At 38.1% G+C, this 16,892-nt stretch overlaps 1 protein-coding gene across 2 annotated transcripts in view; it reads right to left on the bottom strand.

Moving 5' to 3' along the window:
• The window catches only part of cntn3a.1 (contactin 3a, tandem duplicate 1), an 84,965-nt gene that overhangs the window by 9,852 nt on the left and 58,221 nt on the right, over nt 1–16,892 (bottom strand). For both annotated transcript variants that reach the window (XM_077542326.1, XM_077542336.1), the window contains exons 11-16: nt 13,845–13,995; nt 7,116–7,243; nt 4,437–4,612; nt 2,585–2,702; nt 841–999; nt 566–715 (exon numbers count right to left, since the gene is read on the bottom strand). In XM_077542326.1, the coding sequence (XP_077398452.1) occupies nt 566–715; nt 841–999; nt 2,585–2,702; nt 4,437–4,612; nt 7,116–7,243; nt 13,845–13,995 (882 nt within the window). The remainder of the gene's footprint in view (nt 1–565; nt 716–840; nt 1,000–2,584; nt 2,703–4,436; nt 4,613–7,115; nt 7,244–13,844; nt 13,996–16,892) is intronic.

Consider the following 16,892-nt stretch of genomic DNA (forward strand, 5'->3'; position numbering starts at 1 on the left):
AGTTAGTACAGAAGAAAGTTGCGATTGAATTCTATTAAAATACTTGTTTTTCACACATTGGGAAGAATTTGTGCCTTTGCGTAGTGTTATTTCACCCGTGGGTATACATTCCCACAATATTTGTGTGTGGATATTCGTTATTTAGAGTCAAAACACTCCCGAAGTTGATGTTAACTTCCTGTTAGCATTTGAATGAGATCCTCCCGTCGCCTTTAGCATTAGCGCTAGGTTAACATGTTTTGTATTTAAATATACCGTGGATTCTTAACGTCGTGTGTTCAGTTTTACAGGTAATTTCAACTGCGCTGTCATTAAACATCTTAAAGGACTCTTAGGGACAACAGAATAACATATGCTACACACTTGCTAGTTGCTAATGCTACGCAAGCAAAATGGTGCATTCAGGGTACTTTCACAGCGTCAGAAACTTTTAAGGGTACGTTTTTATAATCGGACGATCATAATCGGCGGGCCCTAATCTAAAGCTGGGCTTAATATGTTTTACTTACTTCTAATCAACAAAGCTAGTAATTGATTTTGAATATGAATAAATTGTGGTACATACGTGTGTCTTTGGTGCGGGCCTTTCTAGAGGGTTTGCTGGGCTCTCCTGTCCCGATGCTGTTGGTTGCCAGGACTCTGAACTCGTACTCCACCCAGGGATTCACGTCAATGACAGTGGCTGACAGCTGCTTTCCACCGAGCAGCTCAGGAACTAAAAGACATTACACCAAATTACCTTTCATCAAAACCCTGAAGGATCTGCCCCTGAGGTGTCAGTGAGGTATTTACTCATTTCATGTGTGTTTTTCTTTAATCAGTTGGATGAAAGCAACATACCAGTTGTAATTGCCTGCCATCCGAGAGAGAAGGGCGACCTGGCCTGGATGCTATAGCTGAGAATGGGGCTGTGATTATCCATCCCAGGTCCCCAGGTCAAAAGTGCTGTGGTTTCCGTCATTTCAGTCACTTGGCAGTCCACGGGGGGACCCGGAGGACCTAGATGCAAGGGTGCAAAATTATTTTCCAAAGGGGCAATGTGCAAATGTGGAGCTGTTGCTGAGGGCCTAAATTGAATGTATTTATGTAAAGGATTAAATTGTATTTGTCACGCGAGGAAAATTAATTTAAAAAATACCAGTAATTCATTGTAAGCAGTCATTAACATTACATCACAATTAAATCAAAATTCATACACACACAAAAGAAGTGCATTATTTGTTTTTGTATAATTTTAAAGTGTGCTGTCATTATGAACACAAACTGCTAACTCATATTAGGGGTGTGAATTGCCTAGTACCTGGCGATTCGATTCGTATCACGATTCAAAGGTCACGATTCAATTCGATACCGATTAATCCCGACGCAAATCTATACATTGATTATTGCGATTTTTTTCTTTACTCAAATTTAGAAAATACTAATCAGTAAACTTGTACATGTACACTGTAAGATTTGTATGAAAATGTATTTATTTATGTCTGAATCCTAACCCTAAGTAAGACGTTTTGTTGAATATTCCCATAAAAAAATTATTTTTAAAAATCGATTAGGCCGCATATTGAATCAAATTCGAGAATTGCGCGCTGTAATATCCCGATATATTGCCGAATCAATTTTTTCTAACACCCCTAACTCATATAAACCATTTCTAGTTGGGACTCCCATATCATTAGCAGTTCACACCCTCCTCTTCCATTCACCGAGCTGTGCATAAGAATGATGTTAAATAGACTGACGTACTGTCAGCATTGCTGCTGGTTGGTGCTTGGAAAAATAATTGTTAGACGTGTCAGAAAAGTCACTAAATAAATATAGGGGCAATGTCGCTAAGTCAGGAATGCTGAAGACACAAGTCATCGCTCTTGTTCACTTGGACTGCCCACACACTTGCACATCTAAATAAAAGCATGACATATTTTACTTTTTCAAATGTAAACTTCATGAAGACCACAAAGGCTCAACGACGACAAATGAGCCGGCTGTGGCCCACTGGCTGTACCTGGATAAATCCTAGAGCGATAATTACAAAGAGTAGCTGTGTAATCATGCTTTATTCCATGTTAACGGCTTTCAGTATGAGTCGGATATGATGCAGAGATGTGTGATTTAGGCTCTGCACAGTAAGTTAAGCATTAACAATAATGTATCAAACCTACATTTTCTTGATTATAATGATTAACCTGAGGTAGCAGAAAATACTAAGGAGAGTGTTGTCCCGCTTTCGCTACAATTATCTGCATCTTTATTCTAAGAAGCAATTACGTATATTCATACAGTTAGTTATCTGATCAGTTGCACAGTAACCACATTGTTTAAACAAAGGCAACATAAAAAAAAAAAAAAACAGATTGGAAAAGAGAAGGAGAGCTGATTCCAATTCAAATACAAAAGATAGCTATTTTGTTAAATATGCGCATGCTAACATGTCAAAGCAGCCTAATAACACTCCAGCACAGTAATGCCTAAATTACAGTATTTCATACTCAAAAGTTTTCTTTCTCTTGCACAATACTGTATGTGCGTCTGAATTCTAAATGGTATGAATGTAGTGGCATGGAGCACGACATACATCTCGTCTTACCTCTGACCACTACATCAGTGGCGATCGACACACTGTCCACCTTGGTCTGAACCGCACATGTGTATTTCCCAGCATGCCTTAGCTGGATATTGCGGATCATTATGTCCCCGGCGGAGCGCTGTCAAAACATTGCAGGTTAATCACTCTAAATAAAATTGCTGTTTTCTTTCTTTTTTTCTTTTATATTCAGTTTGTGAGTGACATTCTGGTCGTGAAATCACTGGCTTAACCTCAGGGACACACGCTGTGATCGGTTTGCAGTCATTTCAATGTTTGTTTGGATTTAAAAGCTTTTTTCTATCTATTCATCTACTGTATTCTGATCAACTCCTTTTTACTGTACAAACATGGTTCAATGCCAAAATGCATTCTAACTTCAAAACCATCAGAGCTACAGTAATGCTTAATAAAGTTGTTTTCAAAGATTAAAAGGAACACATTTCTGAAATATCGGTCATGTCTTGAGGTGAGTTGAATTTGTTTTTGTCCGTGACTACACTTGTATACTTGTGTCTGAAAGCAACTTTTCCCATTGACATGAATAGAAATTCCATTAACTCATTCACTGCCATTGACGGTCGTAGACGTCAAAAATTCCTTTTAACTATTTTTTTATAGTTAATATAGTTTTAGTTATAGTTTTAACTATTTATTATAACTTTTTTCCCCCACTTTTGTTAACAAGAGTTTGAAAACCTATAATTTTTTTTTTACTATATTAGAACAGACATAAAAATTTAGAGAAAAGAAAAGATTATTAAAAATGAGGGGCTTCAGGCGATTAAAATGTGTAATCGTAATTAATCGCATGACTTCACTAGTTAACTAACGATTAATCACAAATTTGACATCTGTTCTAAATGTACCCCAAAAATGTTTTCTAGGTTTTCCTACTCTTGTTAACAAAAAAATATATATATATTTTTAAATATAAATAGTTTTAATGATTTTTTGACGTCTATAGCCATCAATGGCAGCGAATGAGTTAATAAGCCCAGCTTCAAAATTATTGGCTGCTGCATGCAATCCTGCCAATCGCATTGAATACACCAGGATGATCCCTGCCTAGAATTCAAATCCTCTCCCAACTGTCATTAGCCCAGACACTGACACTGTACTATGTAGTACATCACACACAGCATACTTTAATTTCCAAGCAGTAGCTGCACTAACTACAACTGGAAGCATTTTTGCAATACATTTCTAATTATGCATCATGAAAAATGGACACAATATTATCCGTGTGACATCAATTATGATTCCATTCTTGACTGAGCTTGCCTATATCCTCTACTCACTATGCTGTATTTCAACTGAATGCAGCGGGGTCAAGTGTTTAAATGAACTGCGGGGCAGCACACATTATTAGGCTACTATTGTCCATTATCATGTTGAATGCAAATAAACAAATAATAAAGAGGGGAAAAAGCACATCATAATTGCTTATCTTCTTCAGGAGACAGCATCGTTATTAGATGATCACGGGTGTTTTGCTTGGCTGCACATTGCATAATGAACTGGTTGCTGATCTTGTCGATGGAGGGGCTTGTTATTACCAGCCGAACAGGCTACCATAGAGCCCTAAACACTTATCTGTGTGTTTGTAGTAAGCAAACAATGAATAAGTTGCTCCCTGAAGTGCGCTATAAATTAATCTATAAGATGATAAGAGATGGAATTAGTAGAGCTTTTTTTCTTCTTCATATAATGAAGAGCAGCTCCCAAGAGTCACTTTAAATTGCAGTTAAGTAAAAAAAAAAAAGTATGTGGTCAAAGATATTGGGCTGTATTTGATAGCTCAACCCTTACCATTGCAATGTTGCTATCAGAGAAACAACGGACTTTCACTTACCCCCCCAACTCTTTCAAAATAAGCCCCAGCGCTGCCAAAGTGGATGAGCTGCTCATTGAAGAACCATGTGAACTTGAGATCCAGCGAGGGGTCGTGATACACCTGGCACGGCAGCACAATGCTCTCCCCCACCGTCACGTCCAGATGACCAGCCGGGCTTGTGATCGCAGTTGGCTCTGGAGACACGGAGCACTGGTTCAGAAAAATTCCAAACAAACTTTTTTTTCTCCCCTCAGTCATGATTAAAACACTTTTTTTTGGATGACTTTGTGAGTGTGGATGTAAATTGTCCTCTATCAGATGGTTGTGGTTCTTCTTTATCGCCAGACTGAAAGGGAAAAAAAAGTCATCTTTTTTTCTTTCTTTTTTTAAAATCCTGTCCCAGTTATTCAGCCAACTCGGAATAAATTATATTTGGTCTTTCAGTGAGCAAATATTATACATCTTGCGTGAGTTGCATAAATTAAGGCACATTCCTATATGTCACTATAGTGCTGCAGTGGCAAAGAAGAAAAATAAACTGGGCCTGCATTGCAATTTCAGTCTGTGTCAACACTTTGGTTGTCTTTTTGTGTTTTGCATTTCACTTTTGGTATTTTCTCCGTCAACATGATCTTTATTCTGTCTTCTCGTTTAACTGCACCGAGGAGATAAAAGAGCAAAGGGTGAGAGTCCGGTGAGCAGTGAATTATACATGCGTGTCATAAGTATCTAATAGACAGAGGAGCCAATGCAGCATGTCAGGGGGAGTAAAGGTTTATATTCAGCACTGTCAAAACAAGGCAAGTTGTTTATCTGGTAGCGGCTAAGGAGAAGTGGCTGGTCGTGGCAGTGCATTCTAGGTGAAACCGGGCAAAGTTTCAACACTAGATGCAAAACGAGAGAAACTTTCTGCCGCTGATAGCAGAGCTGTCACGCTCGTTTCTTGTTATGACTGCGGGGGAAAATCACAAATTGGCTTCCTCAATCACAACATACAGTATTCCTCGGCACACGATAATCCTCATTCGGTACAGTTCTGTTTTTATAGCTCTGAAGCGACTTCTCTTACTACCTAGATTTTAATATTTGCATCAGAATTAGCATAGAAATTGCTGCAAATTTTGTGGTTCTGCCTCAGTATGCTCATTCCGATCAAGTAGAGCTTCAATGCTATCTCTGCAGTTTAATTTCTCATTTGGGAGGAACACAAAGCATGACATGAGCTCCAGACGGAAGAATCATTTACCCTCTGGAAAGCAAGCTACAAAAACAATTAGCTATAAATATATAAATTTAACTTGTACAACAACTTAAGTTATTTGTTATAATGATCCGTTAACTAATTTAAACACAACTGTCCAAAACCAGCCACCACTATCTCTTTCTACAGCAGAGGCGTACAACCCATTTTATAAAGCAGGTAAAATAGCATTAAATTGTTATTTTAAAAAACAACAACAACAGAGTAAAGAGGTGATTCCAGTCAGTGTGCAGGTAGTTCTTTTTCAGGAATAGACACAAACATTTAAACACGTTTAAGTGATACTGATGGATGGTGTTCATTATGAAACTTAAGTGTAAGTAACTTGATAAAACCTCACCTAACTAGTTCCTAGCCTCAGTTTCAATGAAGGACAGACATTTGCAAAATTACAAGCTAATAATATTATTTAATAAGTAAACACATATAAAGATGATCTATTTGTTAACCCAATGTTTACATGTAAGGAGAGGAACTGGCCTGCGGGTGCAGGAATGAATAGTTGGGCTTCTGTGCAAAGGTATTTGCAATTCAAAATAGATGTGAAGAGGAATCACCAAAGGGCACTTCTAATAGAGCACTGTTGTCAACTCGGCTCTTTAAAATGACCCTGAGATCTTATTGCACAACAGAGGTTTGCTATTTAGAAGGTTGAAAAAAGGTCATTGTCCAGAGAAGTAAATCAAACTTTAAAGCAAATGAATGTAATCAGCCGTTGGCTTCTTGCAACATTTGCCTATCAACTAATTGGAGCGTGTATAATCATTTTAAGAGCCATAGCATACACTGGCACATTGGCTGAAGTGTGCAATTTTGGTGTGATTGAAAGCACAATACCGGCTGATTGTCAAGGAGGTCTTGCACACATGACCAGCTGCTTTGATTTGTGTAACCGTTTCACCGTTTAATCATCTTAACTACATCACTTGTCTATGTTGCAAATTCTCAAGAGAAAAAAAAAGAAATATACAATGAAAAAGAAGTGGTCATTCATAAGTCGATGCCAACTATAGCATTTTGTGGCCACGTACTGGTGCAATGAAATTTAAAAATAAGGATTTTTTTTATTTTATTATACTTTTTAATTGGATCAGTTGAGATCTGTGGCCCAAATGATTACATTTACTGTAATTATGATTTTATTCCTGCATTAGCATACCTTAGCAATGCTGACTAGTGTAGTCCTACCATTTGGTCACACCGTTTTAGTATTTTTAGATTTAAGTATTACCTACTTCCTTATTAATGTATAAAGTGAAGGAAGATTAAACCAATCCAATCCATGAATCCAATTTATATAGCAATTGTTGTCTGCATTAGGGTCAGGAGAGCTGGAGCTATTCCAGCTGTCTTTGGAAAAGAGGCAGTGGACACCCAAAATTGGTTGTCAGTCACTTGCAGGGCAAAGATTAATCAAACAAAAGAGAAGTTCTTACCTTTAACCAAAAGGCTGCCAGTGTTGCTCGCTACGCCAAACTGGTTTCTGGCTACACATGTGTACAGGCCAGCATCCATTTTAGAGACGTTGGATATACGAAGGCTTCCATTATCCAACACGGCGATTCTGTAGGAAATAATGCACACATAGGCACATACCCATATAGTTTATACAAAGTTTATAAGGCGTATCTCATTAAGCCCTTTGACAGCATCAGTGTTGGTTTAAGGAAATTAGCTCATTTGCTCCCCAAAACATATAAATACGTTCTATTTTAAATGTTTTAAGTGTCCCAAAGACATATTTATATGTTTGTTTGTTTTTTTAAATAATTTTTATGCTAGAGCATACAGAAGGCTTTGATGCAGCCTCTCAACTGTAAAGAGAAATGGTAGTTATTACACAAACGAACAGCAGTTGGCAGCAGAGCATAGGAAATGAACCAGGGGCCATGTTGAAAAAAACCTCAATTACTCAGAATTCTAAATAGATTTGTGAATAATGATGAACCTTAGCTATATTATAATGCTAATTGCTGCAAAACGGAAACAGATGGAAATATACTCTTTTTCCTGATGATTTCATCATTCCTTGTTTCATGTTCTTATAGCAATAGAACACAATATTCTGTGGGCCTTGCAAAATCAGTCAAAATCCAGTAAAACAGTCGAGAGTGAAGGGGATCGTTTTCGTAAAAATGGCTGGGAGTGAATGAGTTAAACTGAAATTTAGCCCCGCTTAAGCTAACGCGCATGGTCATGCTGCTGAAATGAACAAGCCCACTATCCTGAAGCGTTTTAAATTGAGCCTGGAGTTTATCTCAGCAATTTTTAATTGGCTCCCTGCGCTGCAGTGTGACATAAGCAGGACCTCAGCACTAAGTGTTACAGTTGGATTTTGCTGCTCTGACTTGATAAGAACTGTGCACTTTATGGAAAGATCTACTCACACCACGCAACTGTACTTAAATTGCTACTATGTAAATGTTTGCCCCTAAGTCATATACTGTTATACACAACTTGATGCCAAATGTGCGCACTCACCCTGTATGCAGTATGATCATCATAAATTAAACGTGTTCCAGTCTAACAGTTTCACTGTATACTTGTATTATAAATCTCACTCTAAAGTTAAGCATAAAAATAAATTGTCAAAACGTATTGTGTAATATCATGAATAAAAAATTCTCCCAGTAAAATTCACTCAATTACTGTTTATTGTGTTGACATTGCATTTATGAATATTAACGACTTAAAGCTGAGAAAAACACAGAAAGACAAAAGATAAAGATCGCCTTCACCAGTTACTGAAATTGATTCAATTATTCCTCATAAATGTCAGTGAAATCTCAGGAGGAACAAAGTCGACCTGCTTGGCTGCGTGACAATAAAAGAAGGTTGAGCCTCGACAACAGATTGTCCCAGCAAGCGGCAACAACAAAGATTCTCATTTCAACTGTCGGCGTCATCAGTCAAGCCTGGCAGATTTCATCTGACGCAGAGAGTGTGCTTGTGCCGCTTTACCTGTCAACGAGTTGCTCTAGTGAAATATAACCAGATATGACGGATGAAGAGTCAGCAAAGTAGCACTCGTGCAGTGTCGTGCAGATGTTTCCAATTCAGAGTTGAAGAACAGTTTGATGTCACAGAAACTCTTAAGTAGTTCTAAGGTGCTTCAGTTCTGGTTAATGACAGCAAATGTGTAAATCACAATAACAATTTTAATGCGCTGCTTTCTTGCTTATTTTGAATACTAGCATGTGAATGTACAGACTTGCATGGGTGGGAATGTACAACAATTCCTTGGCACATATATGACATTTTCCTCAAGGATTCAAAACTGGTTGACTGGATTGGTATTTAAGTGATACAATTAAAATTTTATACAAGGGAGAGTCAGTCCTGGCCAGCTAAACCACATGTACATTTATATATAGTGTTAGAATTACTTACAGTTGTACTCATAAGTTTACATACCCCTACAGGTATGACAGTGGATGAAAGATGGCATAGTTAATCGATTTACAACTATGATATTCCAGCAATCTGTTTATTTACATACCCTAGAGGTATGTAAACTTATGAGCACAAGTGTAAGATGAGAAAAAAAAGTTTAATGGCCATAAAATCCAAAATACTGTTTTGACATTTGAAGTGGGCATGAGTAGAGATATGCATGTGATTTTTATTTTTGATGATTCTTTGCATTTTTGTGTCACTGACATTTAGCTTTTGTACATGTAGTTATGCTCTTAAGTTTACATATACAGTATAGCAAAACTGTATTTTGTGTATGTTTATTTACATGTTCCAAAATCCCCAAATGTTACTTGTATGTTAATGCATATATCTTTCAGTTGCTCAGAAAATGTGAACACATAAGATATGGTTCATTTGAAAATGCAAGTACAAATACAGTATAAAATGACGAATAGGTACTGTTTTGATGTTCCAAATATATCCAACCAATGTTCTGCACATACACACGCAAAAATATCTCTGGCAGATGCAGTGGACAAATTACTGGAAATCCAGTGTATTGTTGTGGGTTACAATCCCTGCCTCCAATAACCAAGCTTGTAGTGGCAACAGTTTTTGGTGTCAACTTGGCCTTGAATTCAGTAACTGCAACTGAAAAATGTGTTTATTTTCTCTCTAAATTGGTTATAAAAGACTTGAGTAGAATTTGTTTGGTTAGCTCCAAACTACTCAAAGGAGGGTAAACAAAGGTAAATTGGTAGAAAATGAATGGTTTGAATAGTTTTATTGAGATCATGGCAAAATCATTTTGCTAAAATCTGTGAAAAACAAGCGATCCACTGCAGCAAAAGCAAAAACTAAGGGAATGATCATGTAACACTGTATCTGATAATAATAATCTGCAGAAAATTTAAAAAAAAAAAACAACTTTGGATGGTCCCTAATGTCTGATCTCCAAAGAGCAGTGAAAAATCCTCGACAGGCATTAATATCATAACCTTGTTAAAGATGAACTGCCTCAGGCAAATAATCACATCTCTGAATTATCTATTTAATTATTTATTTTTGGAGAGTGGTTTTATCTCTGTCATTACAAGGAAGCTGAAAACCATTAATTCCTCTGAGCACACAGATTTGAGCATAAATATAATCATTGGGTTCCTTAGTGACTAAGTTATCTGAGAGCTAAACAATACTTGAGTGCCACTGGCATGTTTGATGGCAGCAGACAAAGTTGGCTTTTAATCTACAAGTCATTTCTTCAGTAAAGAGAGGTCGTGCCAATTTAATCAAATTCTATCCCATCAATTTTTGATACTGCCTCTCAGCCCTGATTGTACAGCAATTTCCTGAACACATTTGGATCCTTTAAAATTAATTACCCGGCTCAAGCTGCCATTTTATGCTCAAAACTGCATATGACACATTAATGGGGTTAAGCCAATATTTCAAAGACAAGTCGCTTCAAAAAAGAAGACGCTGAACACACCTCTTTAATAGATACCTTGAAGGCGGCCTGAAGCCCTCCGAACTGAGCCAAAATGACCACTATTGCTTTACAGGCAAGGGAAATTAAAATACATTATCCACTTGAACAGAGCCCATTTCCTGTGGGACAGCGAGTTTAATCTCGCAGGTGAAGCGAGTGGTTCTTTTGTAATGGACAGTAACAAAGAGTTATGGATATGAGATGTCACACTTGTATGTCAGGTTTTCTCCTCAGCAGAGTTTGAAAGGGATTATCCAAGATAAAGATGTGAAGCGCATTATCTATCAAGCTTTCACTTTGTTCTTCCTCCTGCCAACTATTGCACTAGAGCAATTAACAGGAGTGGGGGAATTTGTGAGGCACATAAAAGATTGAGTAGTGTGATACAGTAAATAGGCACTTTTCGTCCTTATTGGTGAGTGTTAAAGTGAGCTACGGGGTGTAATCTAAAAGCTAAGTCTTTCTCTCCTTGGTGCAACAAAAAACTATCAGGCTGTAAATAAAAAACTTAATTTGAACCGCTTAAGAAAGATGGCATAATTAAACAATTTACTACTAAGACAGTTTGGCGATCTGTTTATTTCTTTCCCTGCAATACCATGATGGGCATGTTAGAACCTGATGCTGTGTTTTATCCAATGAATTACATGATATATAACCAAATCCATTGTAAATACAAAGTATAGTGATGCAAATTATAACATAAAATTCCTATTGGGAATATTGTTATAAAAAAAGCGGTCAGTGATCAGCGGTGTAACTAAACTAAGTAGCCACTTTACATTAATCCCACATCTTTCCGCATACAATATCTATAAATGCCAAGACTTCTTGTAATTGTAATATGCATGCCGTAAGAGTAGAGGAATCGCTGCTCCAAGATTTTATTTACACATCAGATTTTGCTTTGTTCTTAGCTAGTTTGTACCTCTCTGCTCCACATCCTTGAAAACATTATCCCTGGAAGATTAGAAGGAATTATGGGTATTTTAGTTCAGACAGTGGGATGGATTACTGCTGTGCTTCTGCTGTAATAGCATTGGTAGCAGCCTCATTTCTGTGCAGTGGAAACTAAATTCTAACGAGCGAGGAAGCAGGGAATAGTCTTGCAAGAGATGCTGCAATAATGTCAAAGTCCACATTTGGTATGCAACTCAGCCACTACAAACTCAAATGGGAAATCTCGCCATTTGGGTGCCGTTGCACATAGCCTTATGGCTGCATTTTCCTTTTAATGTTTAAGAGGATGATAAAGCTGCAAGATGGGTCGATCATTTCACAGCACAACAAATAGGCTCGGTGCTGATGCTGCCGCTCGGCCTCAAATAAAACATCTTACAGCTGTAACCGCATCTTTTGGGCTGGCATCGCTATTTACTATCAGATCAGCCTTTCGGTTTTCTCAACAAACTGCCTAGCTGGGGGACTTGAGATATGACTACAACTGCATGCACACTGGGGTGAGGATGGATATCTGAGTAAAGAAAAGCTGCTGAGCCAGCCGAGCAATTAATCCCGTAAGGAATGACAAAATGGGAATAAGTGTATGTTGCAGCAGGTGTTCTTTGCCTCCTGCTGGTACATTCCTGCACAGGCACCAATATTTCACAAACACGGAAATACATCACCGACTGATTTGCAAATTTTTTGAAAAATTTGGTTTCGGTTTTGACCTGCATTTGACACCATTCCTGGAAGAACAATAGGATAGGACAAGATCACTAAGCATTCTTACAGTAGGTCCCTTGAAGGCACAAAAACATAAAATTCAAGCCAAAAGAATATGGCCAAAAGAGGATGTTGTGTTATCAACAGTTTTAAACAAGTGAACACGTACCACTATCTCCGGGTGATTACAGATCTGCACAGGACACCATGTGTGACTTTGCAGTTCATTCCCATAGCCGATTGGCTGGTGCGAAGAAATTTCTTTTTAAACGTTGGTGAATATGTGAATGTGTCGATTTTAAGTGCGCGCACCGTGTCACGCTCCAAATAGCCTACAAATGCGTCATCCGCACTGCACTACACGCATCCGTGCTCGCTGGTGCGAAGTACTGTATATTGACTATAAAGTGCAATTTCACAGCCAGAAAATGCTCAGTTGCTCACCCCGCATTGGGTGTTTAGTGTACCATTCGCCAACATGTCTCTGATGTCTGTGGTGTGGACGCATTTCAATTTATATTGTGCTTTGTTAAAATGCCCGTGCTAAATAGGCCTAAATATTTCATAATAAAATTAGAATTTTAATTAATTACAATAAATGCAATGATAATAAAAAAATTGGCATTTTGGCATCAGCGTTTCGGTTTTCGGCCAAGCATTTCTGAAAAATGTCATTTCGGTGCATCCCTAATATATATATATATATATATATTCAAGATTATAATAAAAATAATGCATCCGATGAATTTAATTCTGCAATGATTCTGAGGGTTCGATTCATGCTGTTGTCATATCTATGAATGAAATACGATGACATCCACCACACAGAATCTGTCTGGCAGCTAGCACCAAAATCACATTAACCACCTGCGCCACAACTTAGACCTGCTTTTAGCTGATCTAAAAATGAATCTACTTTGAACCACCAAATTGTCTTGTGCGCCGGGGACGAGTAAAAAAAAAAAAACAGCCTCGACCCGCCCGAACACCCAGCATGGTGCAGCACAGTCTGCCAAATTCACAAACACGCGAAAGGAGGCTTGCACCCTTGCACCTACAGGAAAATCAAGATGCAGAAGTTTTTATGCACAATCTGATTTCTAATAAAACAAGGTGTCCAACTGGCTCCCTCAGTGCCACATCCACTACCCCAGAAGAAGGTATGTTATTCCGCTGCTTGTCATTGATTGGCCCTTTTGGGGATTGTTTCTGTTTCGTATATGTCTAACTGGTTGCCTTTGCCTGCGTCATCCTCTGCCTCGTGTTCGAATAACCCTGCAGAACTTACATGCCTAATGAGCTGTTGGATCTAAGAACGGTCAATGACATTTTGTAAACACTTTAGAGGCCAGACCCTAGTGCAGGCCTTAGAACAATCAAGTTAAAGAGAAAATGTGGAATGTAAAAGGGAAAGGGGTAACGTGCAGAATATGTTAAGATATTCAAATTGTATTGTAGTTAAGTGCTTTGCACTTTGGTAACATGAATATAAAGAAGACAAAAACAAAATTACCATATGCCAATGAAATTTGCTCTGACAAGGAGACCAGTCGATTGATGCTCAACACACATTCACAAGGAAACCCAGTACCTGTGGTTTTCTCTTAAGGCTTCTTTTCCTTTCCTCCATGAAATCACACCCCAAGGAGACATCCTGGGCTTGCATTCAATCAGGACATCACCACTCTGTCGGGCCAGAGTTTGGGCCTTCAACAAATTCTGGGAGAAGTCTGGGGCAATGGCTAGAAGAGAGTCAAAACAAAGGAGTGGTAGTAGAATGAAATATAAGAGTAAGAAAGAGCAGAAAGTTGTGCTGAACGATTTTAGAGAAAAATGGAATTGCAATTTTTCGGGCAGATATTGAGATTTCGATTCAATTCACAATTTCTTTTGAATGGGTTATTTAAATGTGACAGGCAAATATTTTCTTTTGAAATTGTCAAAACATTATTAATATCGTTGTATCTGCTTCTTTTAATTAATATTTTGCATTTTCATGCAAATATGTCACAATTCCGTTTATGTAATGAAATCAATCTAATAAATAAAGTCCATTAGCAAAGCTAAAGTGCAAAAAAAATGAAAAATGTTGATACCTATTATTGTGAAGATCTCAAAACTCAGTATGTTGTGCTACAAAACAAATGCAAATAGCATCACTGACTTATTAAATATTTTATATAATTTTGGCCTCATAAACTCTTCTTCATGGCTGAAGTCAGTCGTAAATAATTTTTTGAGTCTTATTTTATCTCTAGATATTAATCCATCCATTCATTATCTGAACTGCTTGTCCTAACGAGGGTCGTGACTCGTGGGTGTGCTGCAGCCTATCCCAGCTGTCTTCGGGCAGTTGGCGGAGTACACCCTGAAGCCTGAACTGCTTGCCAGCCAATGGCAGATACTTATTAATGGTGGTACTAATTTGCTGTTCATAGTTAGTTGCTCGCCACCCTAACACATCTCTAGCTAGATTTCTATGAAAAGTGTACTGCCCACTTAATCCGTTATTCTGTTCTTTCGTGACTGCATTTCACTCATTTCACATTTGTCTCATGTTACATGCTACTATTTCATTTTGTTAGTGAAAATGCTACTTATTAGAAATTTAGCTTATTTGCCACGGCGGCGATTAGGTCTTTAGTGCTTTAGCTTCTGTCCAAAGACATTGTGCAGAGCAAGTTAGCTTAGCACCTAGCATTAGCAAACAGCAGGTAAAGCAGGGACTGAGGGAGGAAGGGTAAATATCTGACGTGGATGTGATGCTTTTTTAACCAGCACTGGTTAGCGTGAACTATCCACGAATACTATGCCACTTTTAATCGGGGCGGCGTGTAATGAGTGTGTGTATGAATGTGTGAATGTGAGGCATAATTGTAAAGCACTTTGAGCACCATATGGTGTAGTTAAAGCGCTATATAAATGCAGTCCATTTACCATTTTACTATTTGATCGGTGCGCTTGAGAGAATGAGAGCGCTTAAAAAAATACAGCTTTAGCAATCACAAAATTGCATTGTGATCAAATTTTTGATTAGAAAACGATAAATCGTTCAGCCAAATAGGAAGGTTTCAATTAGTGTTGTAAAGAAGTAGGGAGTATAAAGAAGGTGAGAGAGCTACTACAGACATTAGAGTGAATAAGCATCTGAAAACTTACAGGTCACTTCATCTATTATGTATGCCAGCTCTCGCATCCCTTTCTCTAAATACTCAATATACGCTCGCTTGCAAAAAAGAAAGACACATTCACACATGCTCACACAGCCACAGACAATCATTTTAAGTGGATATTTAATTTGAAAGAAAGTGGGTTTTCCAATTCCTTGCATTTCCCTTAAAATGGACATTATGCATGAAGAATGAGTACTGTGAAGCAAAATGAAATAATGCAAAATGAGAGGGAGGTTTCCTTTCTGCTCCTTTAGGCCTCAATTACTGAGACGCCGGCGTCTCATACTGTTTTGTATGCTCACGCTCAGCTCTGTTTTGTATGCTCACGCACAGCAGAAAACTCTTCCAAGTCTACACACAGCCTGGTGCCGGAGACATACAAGGTGTGTCAGATAGGTTCCTGGATTGGTGACACTAAAGATATAAATCAAATTACGAGTTTTGCCATTCAATGTAGGCCAATCAATTAGCACATCAACAGAAATCCTGCAGCGTTTTCTTCGTTCATTGTGCGGCAAAGGTTACAGTTGAGACAGGATCACTCAGCTGCTTAAATCGCAATGCCCTAAGCATCCATCAGTTCCCGAAAAAGAACCTACTCACTTGACCTGCTTCCAGGTGACTTTTTTTTCTCACAATTGTCATCATTGGAACCCGTTTTGAAGACTGGATGTAATCAAGATGGCTGTAACAATGGAGCAGCAGAGGATGTCAGAATAATCCTTCCAGGACTGTATTAAGGCATGGCAGGGCAAAATGGGAAGTGTGTTAGATTCCAAGGTGATTATTTAAAAAAGAGACAATTTATAGACTGGATTCAGAATGTCATTTGTGACAACAGTCCTGGAATTTTCCTGACACACCTTCTTGCAGTTGAGCACCTGCCAATGCATGCCTGTGTATCTGCCATACACAATAACATACACCATGATACAAGTTTTGTTTCAAGCACTGTCTCACAATTGTTCGTTCCAGTACAGAACACCTGTCTTTGGTCTCTGAAATGACAGATTGTGCCAGTATCTGCCAAGCATGCAGAAAGTGTTCGCTGTGTGCGAATCCGTGGTGATTTGAATGGGGATTGGAGTGGGTGTGGAAAAGCAAGTATTGAATCCTAATTTTTGCACTCGGTTCAGAATGAATCTTGAGATACTGTTAGGTATGTTGTCTGACCCTTTAACTCATTTGCTCCCAAATATGGATAATTAAATTCTATTTTAAATGTTTAAAGTGTCCCAAAGATGTATTTATATGTTTTTTAATGTGTTTTTTATACTAGAGCATAGGCAAGGCTTTGATGCAGCCTCTCAACTGCAGAGAACGGCTGAAGCAATGGTAGTGATTACAAAAACGGTCAGCAGGTGACAGCAGAGTATAAGAGATCAACCAGGGCCATGTTGCAAACAAGCTGAGATTTGTGAATAATGATGAAACTTAGCTATATTCTAATGATAATTGCTGAAAAA

Source organism: Vanacampus margaritifer, chromosome 1, assembly GCF_051991255.1.
Source record: "Vanacampus margaritifer isolate UIUO_Vmar chromosome 1, RoL_Vmar_1.0, whole genome shotgun sequence".
Taxonomy (NCBI): domain Eukaryota; kingdom Metazoa; phylum Chordata; class Actinopteri; order Syngnathiformes; family Syngnathidae; genus Vanacampus; species Vanacampus margaritifer.